The sequence below is a fragment of the Carassius carassius genome, chromosome 18 (assembly GCF_963082965.1).
Source record: "Carassius carassius chromosome 18, fCarCar2.1, whole genome shotgun sequence".
NCBI classification, from domain to species: Eukaryota; Metazoa; Chordata; class Actinopteri; order Cypriniformes; family Cyprinidae; genus Carassius; species Carassius carassius.
The window spans coordinates 10,150,176-10,169,865 of record NC_081772.1 but is presented as its reverse complement, the minus strand read 5'-3'; the positions used below and the strand labels follow the sequence as shown (position 1 = coordinate 10,169,865).

The 19,690-nt window shown below is 38.1% G+C and overlaps 1 protein-coding gene across 2 annotated transcripts in view; it reads right to left on the bottom strand.

The window, feature by feature from the left end:
• The window catches only part of LOC132092337 (NBAS subunit of NRZ tethering complex), a 145,556-nt gene that overhangs the window by 87,510 nt on the left and 38,356 nt on the right, over positions 1 to 19,690 (bottom strand). For both annotated transcript variants that reach the window (XM_059498516.1, XM_059498517.1), the window contains exons 28-35: positions 16,626 to 16,748; positions 16,357 to 16,459; positions 14,412 to 14,641; positions 10,658 to 10,770; positions 6,631 to 6,744; positions 3,151 to 3,264; positions 1,726 to 1,883; positions 996 to 1,067 (exon numbers count right to left, since the gene is read on the bottom strand). In XM_059498516.1, the coding sequence (XP_059354499.1) occupies positions 996 to 1,067; positions 1,726 to 1,883; positions 3,151 to 3,264; positions 6,631 to 6,744; positions 10,658 to 10,770; positions 14,412 to 14,641; positions 16,357 to 16,459; positions 16,626 to 16,748 (1,027 nt within the window). The remainder of the gene's footprint in view (positions 1 to 995; positions 1,068 to 1,725; positions 1,884 to 3,150; positions 3,265 to 6,630; positions 6,745 to 10,657; positions 10,771 to 14,411; positions 14,642 to 16,356; positions 16,460 to 16,625; positions 16,749 to 19,690) is intronic.

Genomic DNA, 19,690 nt, shown 5'->3' with positions numbered 1-19,690 from the left:
AAAGCTCTTCGCCATCAGTGGAGCAAATCACCGCCTGCTCACTGTAGCAACATGACAAAAACTGAAACAATATTTACATGTTACCGCGATGCTAGGTGAACTTTTAAAAAAATAGCAGAAAAACTAAGCAAAACTACAAATTTGACCTCATCAATACTTCATTCAGTTTTAAATGCACATTTAGCAGATACTGTACACAACACACATACACATTTACGCTTATGTATTTTTGTGTGCACATGAATTTTTAAACATGTCTATGGTGTCTTTTATCATGGTGAGGTGAAAACAGTGCTTGCTATGAGTAACATAGCTGAGCTCTAAAGCTATATTTACAGTGTATGAAAAATGCAGAGAGAGTCTGTTACTGAGGCATAGAACTCAGAGTTCAGTCAAAGCTTGTGCTTTAAAAGTCCACTATAATGTAACAATCCAGGAGAAGATTTTACTATTTTATAGACATGAATGAAACATTGGTACTCATGTAAAAATTTCTAAAGAAAGCTTACAGACAGCATGAAGCCCAAATTGACCCTTTTTACTTTCTTATTGCAGGTTCATGGTCCTATTGTGAACGGTGTATAAGTGCATGTTATTATAAAAAAAAAAAAAAAAAGTTTATAATCTTGATTTTTTTTTTAAATATATAAAATTATATATATATATATATATATATATATATATATATATATATATATATATATATATATATATATTAAAAAGATATTAATATTAAAATATATATAAAATATAAAAAATATTAAATGTATTATACTTCTTTCATATGTTGGAAAGCGAAATTCCATTCCAAGCACTGACTGTGCACATACAAGCTTTTCGGAAAAAGGAAAAAAAAAAAACGTTTTAAAGAAGTCATGACACAATATTCTAACTGGATAATTAGCAAAAAATTATTGGAAAAAATTTTGCTCCTCAAAGTGTCACTCTGAAATAAAGATCTCTGACATGATGTATGCAGAAGCGCTGTTCTTTACCTCGGACAGCTCGCTGCCTGTTTTCTGCGCTTGAGAAGGATCAATCTTGTAATTTACAGCCTGGTACAGAACCTAAGACAAGAGAAGAGAGCGAAACATTGACTTTTTCATTCCTGTACTTCAGCAAAACACCTTTTCTCTCTTCAATTTTCTTTGCTCTTAAATGTTTAATCGTTCGGGCAGTATTTATACTTGACAGGGCAGTAAAACTTATTTAAATTACTATTCCAACCCTCAATACATTTTCTTTTGAGGGTTTCAATGTGGCAACTATCTTGGTATACGTAAATCTACTTTAGGTCTGTCCTGAAAGCAGCCTGACACCAAAGAAGTCAACACAGAGGGAGATAGAGGCGACTTGAGCTGGAAGAAGGGCTTAGGGGGTAATAGTGTGCGTGTTGGAGATGATTTCTAAAACTTAAAAGCTCTGCTTTAAGTCTGTCTATGCATACTATGTCCAACACAACATATGCCTATACACAGAAACGAAGGAAGAAAGGAGCAGGAAACTTGGCAAATATTCTATAGAATAACTATTCAAAGCATTCCAGCTCAGATCAGGAGATCAGGAGTTAGCTTTTAACTTGAAATGTCAATTACTGTTTATTAATAACTGGAAATATTGCATGTAGGCCTACATGTAAAACACTACATGGACACTGGCAAGTATCTCTCTACACATATATAAAATAGTTAGAGGGACAATACATCTAAGTGAACAAAAAGGCACCTGTGTTTGAAGGGAACTGGAAGCCGTTAACAGATTCTGGATGCTGCTGGGAGAACAGTGTGTGAGCGCGAACGCCATCAGCTTCTGACGGGCAGAAAGCTGTGAGTATGCCTCACACTGACCCAGCTGAGCGCACACATTCCAACCATCACTATAGCCTAGAGTAAGAAAAACAGAGAAAAAAAGATGGAAAGCAGTCATATACAGGAGACAGGAGATTTCAAACTGACTTTGAAGGAGGAGGTCAGGCATTTCTTATGTGTCAAAGACAGCACTTTTCAGGGCCTGACTGCTTTTCAAATTACAATTTAATTCATGAATATTTAATTACAATTTGAATTTGATTTTAAGGAAGAACAATGAATATGGAAAAAAGTAGCTGCTATACAGATAATACAGACAGACAGATAGATAGACATATAAATAGATAGACAGACAGAGAACAATATAATGATGAATTGAATGATGGATAGAATGACAGAACGACAGACAGATAGAATGGTAGACGGAACGATAGACAGAACAAACAATAGAACAAGAGACAGACAGATAGATCTGCCCAGAAACAACAAAAACAGCAAACCCCAAAATCCCTTGCTTCAGCACTAGCCATTGTAGTGCTGTGGTTTCAGCTAGCATAGTTTCAAGAATCGGTTGCAGTTTTATTTTTGTTTTTTCATCCATGGCTCTTATTTCCTCATGCATTCAGTAAATCTTTCTAATCTCTAGCACTCTCCCTCTGTTCCTCATTCTCCATGAGTGACTGAATAATTACACAGTGAAGCAGGAGAAAGGCTAACCCATTTTCCACACTGATGTTAGCGAGGCTGTGAGACTGCTGCCGATAGCAATCAGAGATTAGCACATCTTCTGTTCTCAAGCTTGCATTAATCTACCCCAGCCTGAAGTATATATGCGCACACACACACACGTACACGACACCAGTCTCTTTCCAACATCTGATGGCGCATTAAGTGAAAAGCACCATACAAGCGCACACACATAAAACACCTTTGAGCTCCGACTAGAGATGCATCTGACTGAAATGATAAAGATGGCCCTGCTGATCACATTCAAAACATTGTTATTCAAACTTCACTTCGGAAAAAAAAAGAAGTCTGCAAGCAAATTTTGATGCTGTAGGGACGATGGTACCGTTGAATAATACATTTCTATGTCTTTTTAATGGTTTGTGGATAATGATTTAAATCATTTTAAAGAGACTGCACTCACAAAGAGCAACTTCTAGCCAAACTAGCAAACGAAATGGCTTTTCTAAGTCTGCTGAACACACAAAACTGTTAAGATTCAAGATTTTAAATAATAAAAAAGTCGAATCGCTGAAAATCTGCAGTGCATTTCTGATTTGGATTTAAACAAAGTGGAAAGTGAAGTGAGATTTAGAGTCAATCTGTTCCAGTTTACCTGCAGCCATCAGATCCTGGCAGTGGATGTAGGAGGCCTTGAAGTCCTGACAGCGGAGAGCCTGTTCTGCCAGCAGCGTGAGCACCTGACCCTTTCTCTTGGCCTCATCATCACCTAAACCAACACCAAAATCATCACACAACTAAGACATGATAAATTCTGGAACATTTATAGGAACATTTTTACTTGAGAAAGCAATATTTTGGATATTATATGGCCTTGTATACAACAGTTTGATGTTAAATGCCTTGATTTTAATGTTGTTCATTACAAACAAACATCTTTTCACTTCACAAGACATTAACTGATGCACTGGAGTGGATGTTTTAATCGCTCTCTCCACCCTCAATACCATGACTGAGGTGTCCTTGAACAAGGCACCGAATCCCTAACTGCTCCCCGGGTGCCGCAGCATAGTGAGTGAGTGACGTGACATTCAGCCAAGTATGGTGACCCATACTCAGAATTCGTGCTCTGTATGTGTGCACTTTGGATGGGTTAAATGCAGAGCAGAGAACACACACACACTGTGAACACACACCTGGAGCAGTGGGCAGCCATTTATGCTGCGGCGCCCAGGGAGCAGTTGGGGGTTCGATGCCTTACTCAAGAGCACCTAAGTCGTGGTATTGCCGGCCCGAGATTCAAACCCACAACCCTAGGGTTAGGAGTCAAACTCTCTAACCACTAGGCCATGACTTCCCCCATAAATGGCTGCCCACTGCTCCGGGTGTGTGTTCACGGTGTGGGTGTGTGTTCACAACTGTGTGTGCACTTTGGATGGGTTAAATGCAGAGCATGAATTCTAAGTATGGGTCACCATACTTGGCTGTATGTCATTTCACTTCACTGCAGATGATCTATTGGTGAGCAAGTGATGTACTGTAATGCTAAATTTCACCAAATCTGTTCTGATGAACAAACAAACTCATCTACATCTTGGATGGACAGAGGATGATCAGATTTTCAGAAAATGTTCAATATTGGGACAAACTATTCTTTTAGACCCATCTATTATCATCATCAGCAGCAGCAGCACATTTCATTTCAGTTCAGATGAATTTAAAGAAATAGCACTCATTTCAAAGTTCACTTTCAAACTCCTTAACGTTCTGTCAGGATCCGATCACTATCAAATATGAACAAATATAAACACCATAAAACATCGCTTTACTACTCAAAAGTATATTCATTTCCTTTCAAATGTTTTTCTGATAAATTCCTGGATGGCTGCTTCAATGTACAAATATCACAATCACATCTCAGAGAATGCCCTCTTAAACGGCTCTGATCTCAGTCCAAAATAAGAAAATAAAAAAAGACCATGAAGCCTGATGAAAACAGTGATAGGGGTTGTTTTTTTTTTCATTAAAGTGTGTGTCGAGCATCAAAGACCAGACAGGCAATAATACAAGAGGAGGCAGGATAGTGAGCGTGCACATGTGCGTGAACGCCTGCGATCACCATGGATATGATTATTCACCAGTAAATTCAAAAGGGTCGATACAATGGGAAGTGGCCTTATTCCAAACTGATTTATGAGTGACATGGAAGTCTTGATATGTCAGGAGTATTCATAGCTTTCCGTTACTCCTCATTTCACCTTTCTCTTATGCCAGTGCAGATACAGGCACAGGTGCGCTGACACACACACTCACAAACAAAACAGCCCTACGGCCATTAGTCGAGGGCAATACATCAAACACTAGCACGGCGAACACCCAGTCACTTCATAGAGAGCTAATCAATTCCACTATATACGACAAGAAGAGCTTCTGATGTCCTGCATACTGATCTGCCTGACATCCACAGAAAAGAAGCGAGTCCGAGCTCTGGAAGTCACCTCAATTACCCCTGTAACCAACACAAGAACTGATCGCCTGAAGACTGACATCCATGCTGGCTCACAAAATAAGTGGCCAAAAGCGATTTGAAAGAACATTCAACTATACTTTCACAAATGGGGAGCACTCTGGTGTCCCTTGACTTTTTCAGAGGCAAAACTCCATACTTTTTGATGTGAGAATTAACTTGATATGTTAGATAATGCTACATAAAAAGCTATTTTTGGTCTGTATATCACTTCTGATATGTTCAACAGTTAAACTACAACAATGTTGTGATTTGTGATCTGATAGTTAAAGGGTTAGTTCACCCAAATATTAAAATTATGTCATTAATAACTAACCCTCATGTCGTTCCAAACCCATAAGACCTCCGTTCCTCTTCGGAACACAGTTTAAGAGATTTTATATTTAGTCCGAGAGCTTCCTGTCCCTCCATTGAAAGTGTATGCACGGTATACTGTCCATGTCCAGAAAGGTAATAAAAACATCATCAAAGTAGTCCATGTGCCATCAAAGGGTCAGTTAGAATTTGTTGAAGCATCGAAAATACATTTTGGTCCAAAAATGTCCAATGGTCCAAAACACTGCAGTCTGTGATATCCGGTTCGCGAACGAATCACTCGATGTAACCGGATCTTCTTGAACCAGTTCACCAAATCAAACTGAATCGTTTGAAACGGTTCGCGTCTCCAATAAGCATTAATCCACAAATGACTTAAGCTGTTAACTTTTTCAATGTGGCCGACACTCCCTCTGAGTTCAAACAAACCAATATCCCGGAGTAATTCATTTACTCAAACAGTACACTGACTGAACTGCTGTGAAGAGAGAACTGAACATGAACACCGAGCCGAGCCAGATAACTAACAAAAGATTGACTCGTTCTCGAGTTTTTGCTATTTCTGGACAAAAAATTATTTTCGAAGCTTCAAAAAATTCTAACTGACCCTCTGATGTCACATGGACTACTTTGATGATGTTTTTATTACTTTTCTGGACATGGACAGTATACCGTGCACACACTTTCAATGGAGGGACAGGAAGCTCTCTGACTAAATCTAAAATATCTTAAACTGTGTTCTGAAGATGAACGGAGGTCTTACGGGTTTGGAACGACATGAGGGTGAGTTATTAATGACATAGTTTTAATATTTGGGTGAACTAACCCTTTAATATGATAATATAACCTGTTGTAACATAATAAGTAATGTAATATTTGTCTGTATCCTCGGTAAATAGCATTCATCTATTTATTCACCAGTAGACACAACACTCCTGACTCTGCAAATACAGCTTAAACGCACACTGGAAAATTAGCACTGTTTAATCTATGAAAAATAGGCACTGTACTGCACCATCTTCAGTTACGACTGTCTTGTCATTTTGGAATGCCATAAAAATATTTAGAACTTTCGAGGATTGCATTGGCTAACGACTAAAACAAAGCACTGGCTGAAGCGATGCCAAGAACTGATGTGGGTATTTTTTAACGTAACTGCTGTGGCAGGCTATCTTTGACAGTGCTGATGAATCTTTGTATCTGGAAATACTTCAGTTTAAGCATTTTTCTGCAACGGACATACAGAAACGGACCGCTAGCCTGATGCTGAGGGAAGTTTTAATTCGATTTTACCTGCAACGCGTAGCAGTCTGGCCAGGCTGAGGAGGAGAGTGGACTGTCTGTACGCAGTAGGACACTGAGAGATGCACTCCTTTATCAATGATAGACGATCCATCCGCAGACGCACTGCAGAAAGAAAGAGGAAATGAGAGAAAAGAACAAAACAAAAGAGCAAAAGTTAAGACCTAGCAGAAATGCAGTATGTACAGTCTAGAATAACCAATATTTGAATCACTGTTTCATACAAGCTGTGCTGCCTACTAATTTGGTCATTTGTGCAGAATTTGTCACATGACCATATATTTACACAAAACCACATTCAATGATTCTTCTCTTTAGATCATGAGATTTAACTTTAGATTGATTTTACTCGATGTCTCTACATGGAGCTAAAGCCTTTTGTAACCTCTATAGAATATCTGACAAACAACATTATTTTTAACATTGCCACATATTTAGACAGACATACACATATATAACTGCCTGTGACAAATATCTATGAAGAAGTTATAATTTTTTTAGTAAATAGTGATGGCTCAAAAAATACTGATTGTAAACTCTACACACAAATGTAGAGAATATTATTAAAAATAATTCTATAATCAAAAAAATATAGAAACTTTAAAAATTAAAATATTATATTTAAATATGTATTCAAATATTATTTTAAATATTAAACCATTTTTTACCTAAAAGGTTTATGAAAATGTGGATGACATGCAGCAAATTTTGGGAATAGCTACATAATTCATTAGTATTCTTTTTCTCTAATTTTTCCCATAATTCTATTTGACATTAATCCTTAATGTGGGGCAAGTTCTGTTGCTGGACCAATTTGTTTTTATTTTTTTTTTATTCATTTTACAGATGCTTTTGTTTAACTTCAGTTGATGGCACACATCATAGTTAAAAAGTGGCACAGCTCGCCCCACTCTCCTCATACCACAACATCATGACTTGACCTTCCATTTCCTATATGCCGAAAGAAACTGATTTTTCTTCTTTTCTTTATTTATTGTTGCATAATAAACAATGCCATGCATACTTTTTTATAAAATACAATACCTTACAGTCCATACTGTGCAGTATGCATTAGCTAGTATTCCATTTAAAACACAACAAAGATCGAAACTAAAGAAAATGTATGAAAAACACCAAATTCACTGCATGTGTTCTCCTCACTTCCTGTCATAACAGGCAAGTACTTGTGATGTGTGGTAATTGGATGGACACAAAGCATGTCTCAGCTGTCTGACTGAGCACAGTTTAAAATATTGAGCTGGAAGTGGTCTGTGCTGGAGGTCACGCTGGTCTGAAGTAGACAGGGGGCAGACCGGGCCACGAGATACAGGCCTGCGGGGGATGGGGGGTGGGGTTGCAGACAGTTCCAGCTTCTGAGGAGACACCGCAGGGGCAGCACCTGAACCACACACAGACCAGCCAGCCATCAGCAGAACCTGCCAAAGCCATTAACCTGCTTCCATAAACAGCTGCGCATCTGTGTGTGTGGCACCAAGAGGTTTGCATTTACTGGAACGTGAGCATCAGTGATTACAGTTTAGCTTTTGCTTCTTTATCGCTCACACTTTCAATTGTAAAATTGAAAAGTGAAAAGTGCAATTATAAATTAATAGTCCTGGGAAGACTAAATTAAGCCATAAGTCTTTGAGGCAGGCTACAGATCCTCGTTGGCTGACAGTTGAGTCTATAACTTTGCCTGCTAGGAAAAAGACCGGAGCACATGGGGATGCTCAGGTCATGAGTGGCAAATGAGCTCAAGGAGAGTTTCCACTTGATGTATTCAGACTTTTTTCATAAGTTTAGGAAGAATAGTTGAGTTGCTCCTGGTCTTGCCTTGACTACATAAAACAGTTTCTTCACTTCTTCAAAAGGACACTGGGAGAAGCACACATGGGGCTAAAGAGGTGTTCCTTTTTTTAGAGATACAGTATGTGTACTTTTTCTTCACTTTTTACTTGTGTTGTATTATCAGTGATATCTTGATTTTGTCTCCACACAAAAATGTACTTTACTGACAACAACAGATTAACAAAAGATGACTGGCAGCTTTAAATCTCCAGCTTGAACATTAACATTGGTTATTTCCCAAGTGGCAACCTCCCGCTCTCTCTCGTGAAGCTAACACGGAAGTAACGTAAACTGTAATTCATCACCTGGCCGCTTGAGGCTGGCTGCAAAATGGAGTCAATCCCATAGACCTTCCCATGTTAAAATGCCCATCTTACAGCAGAAAAAAAAAAACATGTTTACAGCCTGGTTCAAAAAATTATTTTATTATTTTGGTCTATATAGCTAATTTTGCCCTTCATCACAAGTGTGAAAGGGTGATTTTTTCTTATAGCTCATCCGCTGAAATTATATCAAGCCTTAAAGTTCTGCATAATTAAGGTCATTTGAGTGACAGGTGGAGTGAGCGCTGCTGACATGGTCGTCAAGCTAGGTGGGCGTGGCTTCAGCAACAAGCTCCCACCTTTTAGCCCATTTTCGCGCCCTGGAGTGACGCACGGTGACACGCTACCATGGTGGGCTCTTCAGAAATCTACAGGTGACATCACAGACACTACGTCCATGTTTTTATACAGTCTATGGTTTTTCTGAATATCTCTTTTGTAACCTCAATAGAGTATTGAGCAGAAAACTGAAAATGGAAATGAGTGAGAAAAGCTTGAGGACAGATGAGTGTGTCAGTAACACCATAAAAAAGCAAGTCTTAATTAAGAGGCCTCCACACAGGAAACATTCTTGTGTTAAAACAGCTAGGCTGAGCACAACAGAACTGCTTTTAACTAGAAATGTATGACTCTGAGGAGGAAAAACTGCAAGTCATGGTACAACAACTAGATATGTTCAGCTTATGTGTATATAGTCCAACAATGTACTACACAGCATGAACCAGGGAGAATCACTCCACTTCCTTTTGCCGTGAAAAAAAAAAAAAAAAAAAAGGTGAGGTCACTTTTTAAAAATATGTATGCAATAATGCTCAAAAAGTTTGACCCAAGTGGCATTCACGCATATAATTGTTTTTGTAAAAAATAAATGCATATTGTGGTTAATTGCTTTTCAATGCTGTGTTGGGAACATAAAATTACTAATGTTCACCCAAATAAAAACGGAATTTTTTTTATTTATTATTATTTAGTGCATTTTTACTGTATGTTATTAATTGCAACAACAATAGTTGTTTGGTCAAATGATCAGAGGTCAGAGGAAATCCTTAAAAACTAACTTATTTGGGGATATTTAATATTTTAATATGTCATCTGCTCACCAAGGCTGCATTTATTTGATCGGAAATACAGTATAAACAGCGACAGTTAAATTTTATACAAATTTAAAATATCTGTTCTCTTTTTTTAATATTTTAAATGTAATTTACTGCTGTGAAGGCAAAGTTTAATTTTCAACATTACTCCAGTCTTCAGTTATCACATGATCCTTCAGAAATCATTTTAATATACCGATTTGGTGCACAAGAAACATTCCTACACATCAGTGATAAAACAGTTTGCTGCTTAACAATTTGTTTGTGTGTGTGTGTGTGTGTGTGTGTGTGTGTGTGTGTGTGTGTGTGTGTGTGGAAACTATGAACATTCTTTTTCAGGATTCTTATATAAATAGAAAGAGAACAGCATTTAATTGAAATATAAACTGTCACTTTTGATCAACTTAATGCATCCTTGTTGAAAAATAAATAAATCTTAGAATAAAAAAAAATTACTAAGACTCCGACCTTTTGAACATTTGTGCATTTTAAATATCATAGATATTTTTGATACATCATCCAGCCCTGGTTCTGACATTTTACTTTTGTCTGTTCTTATGAGAATTTTTCCTCAAACCAAACAGAAAAAACAAACACAAAGAGAGCCATAAACACAAACAGGCACATCAGGGGCTTATTTTCCAATGGTCAATTTGATGTAGTTGATTTAGTCAGCTTGAGCACCAATCTCCTGAATGAAAATGGAAGGAGAACACATTTTCCAACAGTAGTAATAGCTCAGTGCAGCATTACCTTGTAAGGGAAGAACCTTTACGCCAAACTGCTCCAGTCGAGAGAGGGCGCTGATGAGATCCATTTCCTCTTGGACGAGAGAAGGACAATCCGTGATCAACAGCAGACACGACCTAATGGACATACCAATTATTACTGAGAATATTCAAAATATGATATTTAAGGGACAGTTCTGTTCCACAGAAGAAAGAACACATATTGTTCTGGAATGACATGATGAGTACTTTTTTTTGATTGAACGGTTCCATTAAAGAGGAAACAGAAAAACCAGCAGCCATTTTCTTTTGATTCTTCTTATTTCTTAATTACAGACTGAGACTCTGACATCACGTCGGTTTCATACCGTTATCAGAGCCTTGCAGAGGCCTGCGTCTGCTCCACATCTGTGCTGCTATAAATGCGTTTCATAGGACAACAGGGGACAGACCAAAAAACCAAAAAACGAATAAAAGCACAGATCCTGGGCCAGCTCTGCTGTCACTTTCCAATATAGTTTGGCCGAGACAGCTGCAGTGCACTTTTGAGCCAAGCCAGTAGCAACAGAGAAAGCAGAGCAGAAATAATAATTCAATTTAAGAGCTTGAGGAAAAAACAACAACAACACCAAAATGCAGCAGTATTTTTCGAGTAGTTTCCTCTACAATCTGTGAGTTCTACATGGTACTTATTTATTTTCAGTGACACAGCAATTCCAGCTCCGCTTTGCATAAGATTTACCATGGGTCATACAACTATAGGCTAATATATAAAAACAAAATTACACTACCCTTCAAACAGTTTGAGGTGCTTACACAGTAGTTTAGAGAGAGAGAGAGAGAGAGAGAGAGAGAGAGAGAGAGAGAGAGAGAGAGAGAGAGAGAGAGAGAGAGAGAGAGAGAGAGAGAGAGAGAGAGAGAGAGAGAGAGAGAGAGGTGTGCGTTCTGGTTTTCTGTCAAAATAATAGCTTTGTGGTTTAACATTTGAAAATTAAGAAATTAGAACAACTATAACTTGGTATTTCGGGACGTGTGGGAACCCTATTAACAAACTCCAATTTGTGACATAATTTGCTGCAAATTGTCAAAATCTTTTAAATAAATGCCATTGACTTGATTCTTTGTTATATATTGCAATGTGCAATCTAGGTTTTGGGGCCACTTCAAACATACGGCAAAGAAAAAAGTATTATAATGCAAGTTACATGTGCCAAGTGATTTTTATGCAAGAACAAAAAGGAGTCTAAAGTGACGCTACACCAAATGTGTTTGTTTGCTGTAGTCATTGGTTGATTAGATAGTATAATGGTCCTGATCATCATTAGAATTATAAGATCAGGAGTCAACCAAAGACTTGAGGAACCAGGAAAAACCACGATCATCCTCACTATCAATTCACCACATCACCATCCCACCGGATTTCTGAAGCACGAACATAAAAACTCTCATGTTCTTTTACTACATCGCTCTACTTTGTTTCCACCGAACACTTTAGTAACACTCTGACCGGCGTGTCAGAGCAGCCCAAATGGTTTCAAACGGTTTCCAAGACAACAGCGTTACTATTAAAATGTAAGTGAACGCACCAGCTATCTTCAAAATCCCTGTAAACCCCATTCAACATGAAACAACCGCCCTAAACACCCACTGCACACCCCGCTGCTTCCTGGGGCTAAAACAGTCTTTGTGATGAAGGCCTCTGATTAGCCTCAGTAAGCTAATAATTACAAGTATTTTTCTTGGTTTTGTTTAGCAGGAAGTGTCCGTATGTAATGACGACTTAAGCAGTCGCTCACTTAGGATTACGCACGGGATGGGATGGATGTTTTCAAGGCCACCTAGTTTGAAAGTAGTATTTGTGGCAAATGCAGAAAATTTGAAAATCAAACAGCAACAACAAAGAAATAACTCACTGGTTTTGACTGAAAAGCTTTTGTAACTTTAATGAATAATAATCTTTAATTTATACAGTCCAATATGCCATGCTGCTTTACATTTGATTACTTTATTCAGTTGCTGTACCTAAAAACTAATGCTAGATCATATGGATTTCTTTTATGATCTCTTTATGAACTTTTAAATGAGGTGGAATGGACTTTTAATGGAGGGACAGAAATCTCTATAGGTTTTTATTAAAAATAGCTTCGATTTTGCTTCAAGGATGAACATAAGTCTTATGGGTTTGAAACGACAAGTAAATGACGATTAAATGATGACAGAACTCTCATTTTTGGGTGAAATATCCTTTTAGGCTTAGCAAGAAACACTAAAATTCTTTCTGAACTACTGACACCAAAACAGAACTACTAATTCTTTGAATGAAGAGGAAATCAGTCATTCTCCTTCAGTCCTAGTTTCACTCAGAATCCTTCACGGACACATTCTGTTTTCAATCTGTCACAGTCTTTCTCTCAAAAAAAGTGCTATAATGTAAACATTAAACTCAAAATTACTGTCCATCTGAGTTTTTCCTGTCTGTCAGTGGCGTGTGAGAGAAAGACAGTGATGTGAGATGCGTGTGAATGCATATGGAGTGGCGACTCGTCCAGCTCGAACAGCCCATGAAGAGAAGATGGCCTAATTACTGACCCACTTTTCAGCATACCCCATTGCTTCAGGGCTGCAGTCTGTCACCCTCCGCGCTCCAGCCCAACGCAACAAAAATAGACGGACACACAAAAAGACTGGAAACACATTAACCTAGAGCTGCAGGGAGGAAGTGAGCGACCGACTGTCTGTCTCTGATGGAGTCGATCTCTCATTATGGCAGCTAATTACGCCAATAATAGCCATTGTGAAGGGCTGGGCTCATAACAGAGGGAGGATACCAGAATGACATTGGACCGTTTGATTCCTTCGAGGTTTCTTCCTCTTTCCTCATAAACTCCTCACACAATGGAGAGACTGAAGAGGTGGTTTCAGGCTATTTTCACTCATGGTTTGATACCATGGTCTGAACTAGAGTTTGATTTGATCCCCCAAGCCCCCAAGTTGTCAGCTCATATTTCATTGACGTGAAAAAAAGTTGTATTTATTAATTTAGCTGACAAGGGAACCTACAATATAATTTTTTTTATGTATGCCGATTGTACTCTGCTATTTTTGTGCATTTTCTGCCACTAATAATAGTGTATAAAAATAATAATGTCTAATAATGTAACTGTCATTTATTTTGATATATTGCAAGATAAATTTAGTATAATTAAAATGAGTTGTTATTATTATTGTTACTAATAATAAAATAATTGTTATAAAATATTAAATAAATTAAATGCCATTATAATAATAAAAAAAGTTATACAAAAATATCCCATATTATTAATTTATTTTGAGATATTACAAAATACATTTTGCATCATTAAAATTAATAATAATTTTAATTTAATTATAAAATAATCAGTCAATTATTAATATTAATATGAAATATTGTTATTATAATTTCTTAATGATACAAAAATACATCTTACAATTTCCCAAAAATGAATAAAAATTTTCATAAAATATGAAAAGAATAGTTCACCAAAACAAAAGGACTGTTTGTAATTATGCCAAAATTTGAGTCATTTTACAACAACAACCAGTAGCAAACACGGGTTTTGTGAAAGCAAATGAGGTTTGAGAACTAGTCTCCCACGCTCCCATTACCTCATATTTTGAGAAGGACTGGAATTTAAAAAAAATCTTTATTATTAAGATGTTGAACGCCACTTTGTGATGTTATTGCAAGTTCATGTGGCACACATTATCTAAACACATCAGAAGTTCATGGGACATCATACCGTGCCAGGTTCATGCAGGGGTCACTGAGGGTGGCTGAAGAGTTGAAGTATTCACGAGCAGCAGCCAGAACCAGCTCCACACTGTGGCTATATGAAACACGGGCATGAGCTTTACCACGGAGCGAAACGCTGACTGGAGTGTCCTCTGACACGGCGCTGCAGTGCATCAGCTGACCAGCCAGACGGACGTTTTCCTCTCGTCCCGAACATAGCAAACTCTCCACAAACACCTGCATGGACGAGCGACAGAGATTGACAATAAAAGAGAGAGAGAGAAAAATCATTGCCGTGTAGTGGAGACCCATGGGAAGAACACGTTCAGGTGTGGCTATTAATCACCTGTCTTTAGTCAATTGCCGGCGAGACAGAGTCACTACAGAACAAATATCAAAAACTGCTCTTTCAATGACAACACAATCTCATGAGCATCTCTGTGCAACAGCTGTGGTGTTCTGGGTAATTTCAAAGTTGCCTTCAGCGACATTTAGGCAGAGTAAGACATCAGCATTTTCTGTGGTTCGACCTATTTGTGTGTTTTTCAAACTGAACCAAAGTACCCTCATTATAACATCATAAAACCCAAAGAATAAGCATTAACAAATAATAGATAGAAATAATTCTCTCTTGATTCCTGCTGTTCATGCACAAAATCCAATATCCACTATTTGTTACCATAAACCTTTAAATGGTAGCGTATAATTACAAAATGTATAAAAAATTTGCAATAAACTGTAAAATCAACAGTTTCATATCTTTACATGTTCTTTTACGATACTTTAAAAGGATTGCACTCCATGTATCTGAGACATTTCGCATTAAGTGAAGAATCAAATTCATATCGGGTTAACAAAGTTGCATTACTAGGGACAGATATTAAGACAGCAGCTGAGAGAACTTAAAAACCAACAACCCCCCCTTTGGAGTTTCATGTGGACTTTAGACATATAATCTGCAAGTGCTTTAATCTGCCTGCATTAGAGAATCCAATATTTGCAGTGCACATTGCACCTATAACCATAACACGGTTAACTCCCAAAGACACACAAATGAAATATCCACCCATGCTCGGTCTGGGAGCCAATGAGCCATTCCTAATGCACACCCACAGAAGTGAGGCAGAGTTTAGTGCTGGTTGCTGAGGTTTGTGTAAGTTCATTAGCTGTTTAGCTATTGAAGAGATTTCAAAGCAACTCTTCAGCACTCTGTCAAATGGACCCAGACGCAGAGGTGAAATGGTAAGCATGCCAATTCTGTAAAACTACATCAAGTTCTTTCATTTTACTCTCAGAACTTTCAATTTAATGTTAGTCTGGGATTGTCTTTCAGTAGCTTGGAGAAAAATACAGTGCAGGATCCCATACTGACAGAAACTGGGTAAGAGCAATTCGAACAGAGTACAGGTTGAAGGATAATTGTTGTGATTTTTTTCCTTCTTTCTTTCTTTCTGGTCAAAGGGTGAGTGGCTCAGAGTTGAGGATGAACTCCTGATGGCAAGTTCAGCTCGGCTGTTCTGCTCTTGATTATGATGAAGAAATCGATAGTGAAGGGAACACAGCCTCATAAGAGAATGCCGCTGAATGAGATAGCAAACAGACAAAGCCCACCGTCGCCCTCAGACTAATGCGCAGCCTGAGACTCTCACACACACATACGCATATACAGACATACAATAACCAGGGTGAGCAACAAAAGAAGGTAATGAGAAGATAGATAATGTTGGAGCTGTGAGGCAGAATGAAACGGTTAGACAAGTAGAGTGGAAAGATTACGGGAACTTCACAAAACACACACACACACACACACACACACACACACACACAAAAATGCTAAAGTAAGTACAGAAAAACATAACAGCTTTGTGACAAAGCAGACAAGTTACAAAAATAAGATTAATCACAAAAAAAAATTTTAATAATATAATATGCTACAGTATATTGTATTGTACCTGATGACAAGTTTCTGGCTCTAGACGGGTATAAACATTCTGCTGCATATCCAGGAGATCTTGAAGTAGACCTCTCCACACTGTCTCGCTCACAGGAGGGTTTCTGAGCAAACGACAGACAGTGAGACAGGTGCACACGAGTGCTGTGGGAAATGCCTAGGTGGCTGTTTGAGTGTGTGTGTGTGTGTGTGTGTGTGTGTGTGTGTGTGTGTGTGTGTGTGTGTGTGTGTGTGTGTGTGTGTGTGTGTGAGAGTGAGAGAGAGTCATACTTGCGTCCTGTGTGACGGGTGAGTCGAACCATCAGCTGGTGAGCTTCCTCTTTGCTGTTCTGACTGTTCCTCACGAACGAGATGGGCTTCTGGAGACCGTGTTTCTCCAAAACCTCAGCAACACTAGAGAGATTTAAATAAAAGTGGCTAAACTCTTAAACTGGCTTACAGTATTTGTATAAGCCCTATAAAACAATGCTGTACAAATAAACATGTCTCTCTCTGTTCACTACACAGTTAAAACATTTGAAACGTTTTTTGAAAGTCGTCTCTTGTGCTTACAAAGATTTCATCTGAAATACAGTAAAAACAGCAAAAATTGTGAAATAGTTACAACTGCAAACAACGGTTTTAAATTTTCATTTATTTTAAAATATAATATATATAATATATAATTTCTGTGATGGCAAAGCTGTATTTTTATCAGTCATCACTCCTTTCACATGGTCCTTCAGAAATGGCCCTCAAGCAACATTTATCATCATCAATGTTGACACCAGCTGTGTTGCTTAACATTTTTGTGGAAATCAAAAACCGAATTTAAGAACAGTAACATTATAAATGCCTTTCCTGTCACTACTACTGCCGAGACAGCAAGCAGTTTTGGCCCAGATCCGGCCCACATCTGGCCCGCGTGAAATCCATGTGGGCCAGATGTGGGCCGGATCTGGGCCGAAACTACTGGGATACTACTATTTTACTGGATACCACTAAGTGACGATTTTACAGTAAAATAGTGTGACTGGATGCATACAGTTCACAAAAATATGCAAAATATACAGTACCTAAATATGCAACATTATTCTGTTCATAGGATTTTATGTGATGTATTTCTGAGTTTCGACCCACCAGTAAAGAATGTACATTAGAAGCCATCCCTAACCACAGCTACATGCTAACAGCTGCTCAGAGGAGTCAGGAACAGACAGAGGTGTCTGAATGAGCCTCAGTGAGCTGAACTGGTGCCGTGTCTGGCTGAGATGCCCTCGATAAATGAGGATGTGCTGTCCCCTGGGAGCATCTAGTGCAGATGTTTTCTGTTTCCTTCCTTTCTTCCTGTCTCACACTCCTTCCTTCATATCTCTTTCTTTCTCTCTACAATCTGCTAGAGCCATTTTTATTTTTTTCTGTTTCACTTACATATTTTGGCTCTTCCCTCTCTTTTTAACCCCTCTCTCCATCTGTCTGTAGCTTTTTAAGTCTTTTCCAGTGATTATGACCTGCTCCTGAAATGGCGATTTAAACATGACTAAAATTTCTAGTGCAATGACTAGGGTTAATCACATTAATGTTTATGTTTTTTTGCCCATGATGTTATAATGGTTAAATGATAATGCAGCATTAACAATATCATCACACACACACAATACTGTAGTATGTGTATGTGATAAAATGAATGCATAATTTACAGTAATAAACTGTGTACTGCAGGAGAGTAATGTGTTAATGTCCAATGTCATGTGAATAAAACAATCACCAGATTGGCTTCTAAAGCCACTTTTTGTAATGTCTACTTGTGAACATTAGAGATTGTGTACATTGATTTCTTTCAAAACAGCAAAGAAAATCCGGGTTTGATATGCCCTCTTTAACATTCAAACAGAGAGCAGAGGGGATAAAAGAAAACACTGGCAAAGACACAATTCAGATACAAAGAGGGGAAAGGGTAAATCTTGAGAGACTGAGAAAAACGAGTGATAAGTTATAGAGCAAACAAGAGAGAAAGAGAGAAATTACGGCTGCAGTGACTGCACCCTCCCAGGCCAGTCATAAATATCTGAGAGCGAGACCTTCATCATCCTGTCCTCCAACAGCATTCTAATGGATCTAAAGAAATGTGTCTCTACGGAGCGATTACAGGCTGATCACGTCACCTGAGCGGAGATTGACACGTGCAAACAGATGCAAAGACAAAAACACAGAAATACATGCAAACGTGGTGCAGCTTACAACATGCATACAAACATGCTTTGTTCAGACAAGCAAATCTCCCTTTTGATTTTGTTTTGTCTGACTCAAATCAGTTCTGGTTTCTTGTAGTCTGCACAAAGAAATAAATGAATGGATAAATAAAGCCCAATTTTTTTTAAATCCGATCTTGAATTTAATCAGATATCTTTGGACTGTGTCTCAGTCAGCCAGGCTGAATTTCAAGTAGTTTATATTGTCATTCAAGAGGTATTGCGTATGTAACATCACACAAAGTGTGCAAAATGGTCTCAAGCGGCATCCAAATGCACTCATTTCTACTCCATCTTTCCTAACTTAGCAAACTAACTGATGTTTTCTACATAGTGAATGGCAAATGAGTAAACGAGTGAAAACTTTTGGACAGTATATGCATGAATGCGTGAAATGCCTCTGTTTTCTCGTGGGCTGCATGAGGGAGATGTCATGATGTACGTGAGCAGACCAAAATTTTTTCAATTTTTCCATTCTTTCTCCCCACAATGACAGCTATTCTCAGTAGTTATGTGAGAAGGTCTTTTGACATTGTGCTGAAGCTTACATCATCCACACCGAATACCGACTACACCAGCGGCTCTCAAATCTCTTCAGGTCAAGCACTACCTCTGATCAAATCAAAACATCCAAGTACTGGCTAGACACCACAAAGATCCCTTTATTTCCCATTAGCTTTGATTGCTGAGGGGCTGTGAGAAACATACACATAATGCTGCATTCAGATTAATATTGATAATCTGCGGTTCAGATAAATCATGTTGCTATAAGACCCTGATAAGTCCTTTAACTGGCCCTTTGCAGATGTGTGGAAGGACCCTACAAGAAAACATACATCATACATCATAATAAAGACATCTAGAAAGGATTACAATGTATTTCTGTGAGTTAATATGCAAAGTTTGCAATCCAATTCAAACACATAAATAATAAATACAGCCTACTCTGGAATATGAGGTAATGTGGCCAATCTGTCTTGAGGTGTTTGAAACAGACTGGTTATGTAATCGATAAGCTACTGTGCTCAGAGTTGAGTGATGAAACCTGCATTTCAGAATCAAAATGAAGGCCACTTTTAAAACAAGAAGTCATGAAATCAACCT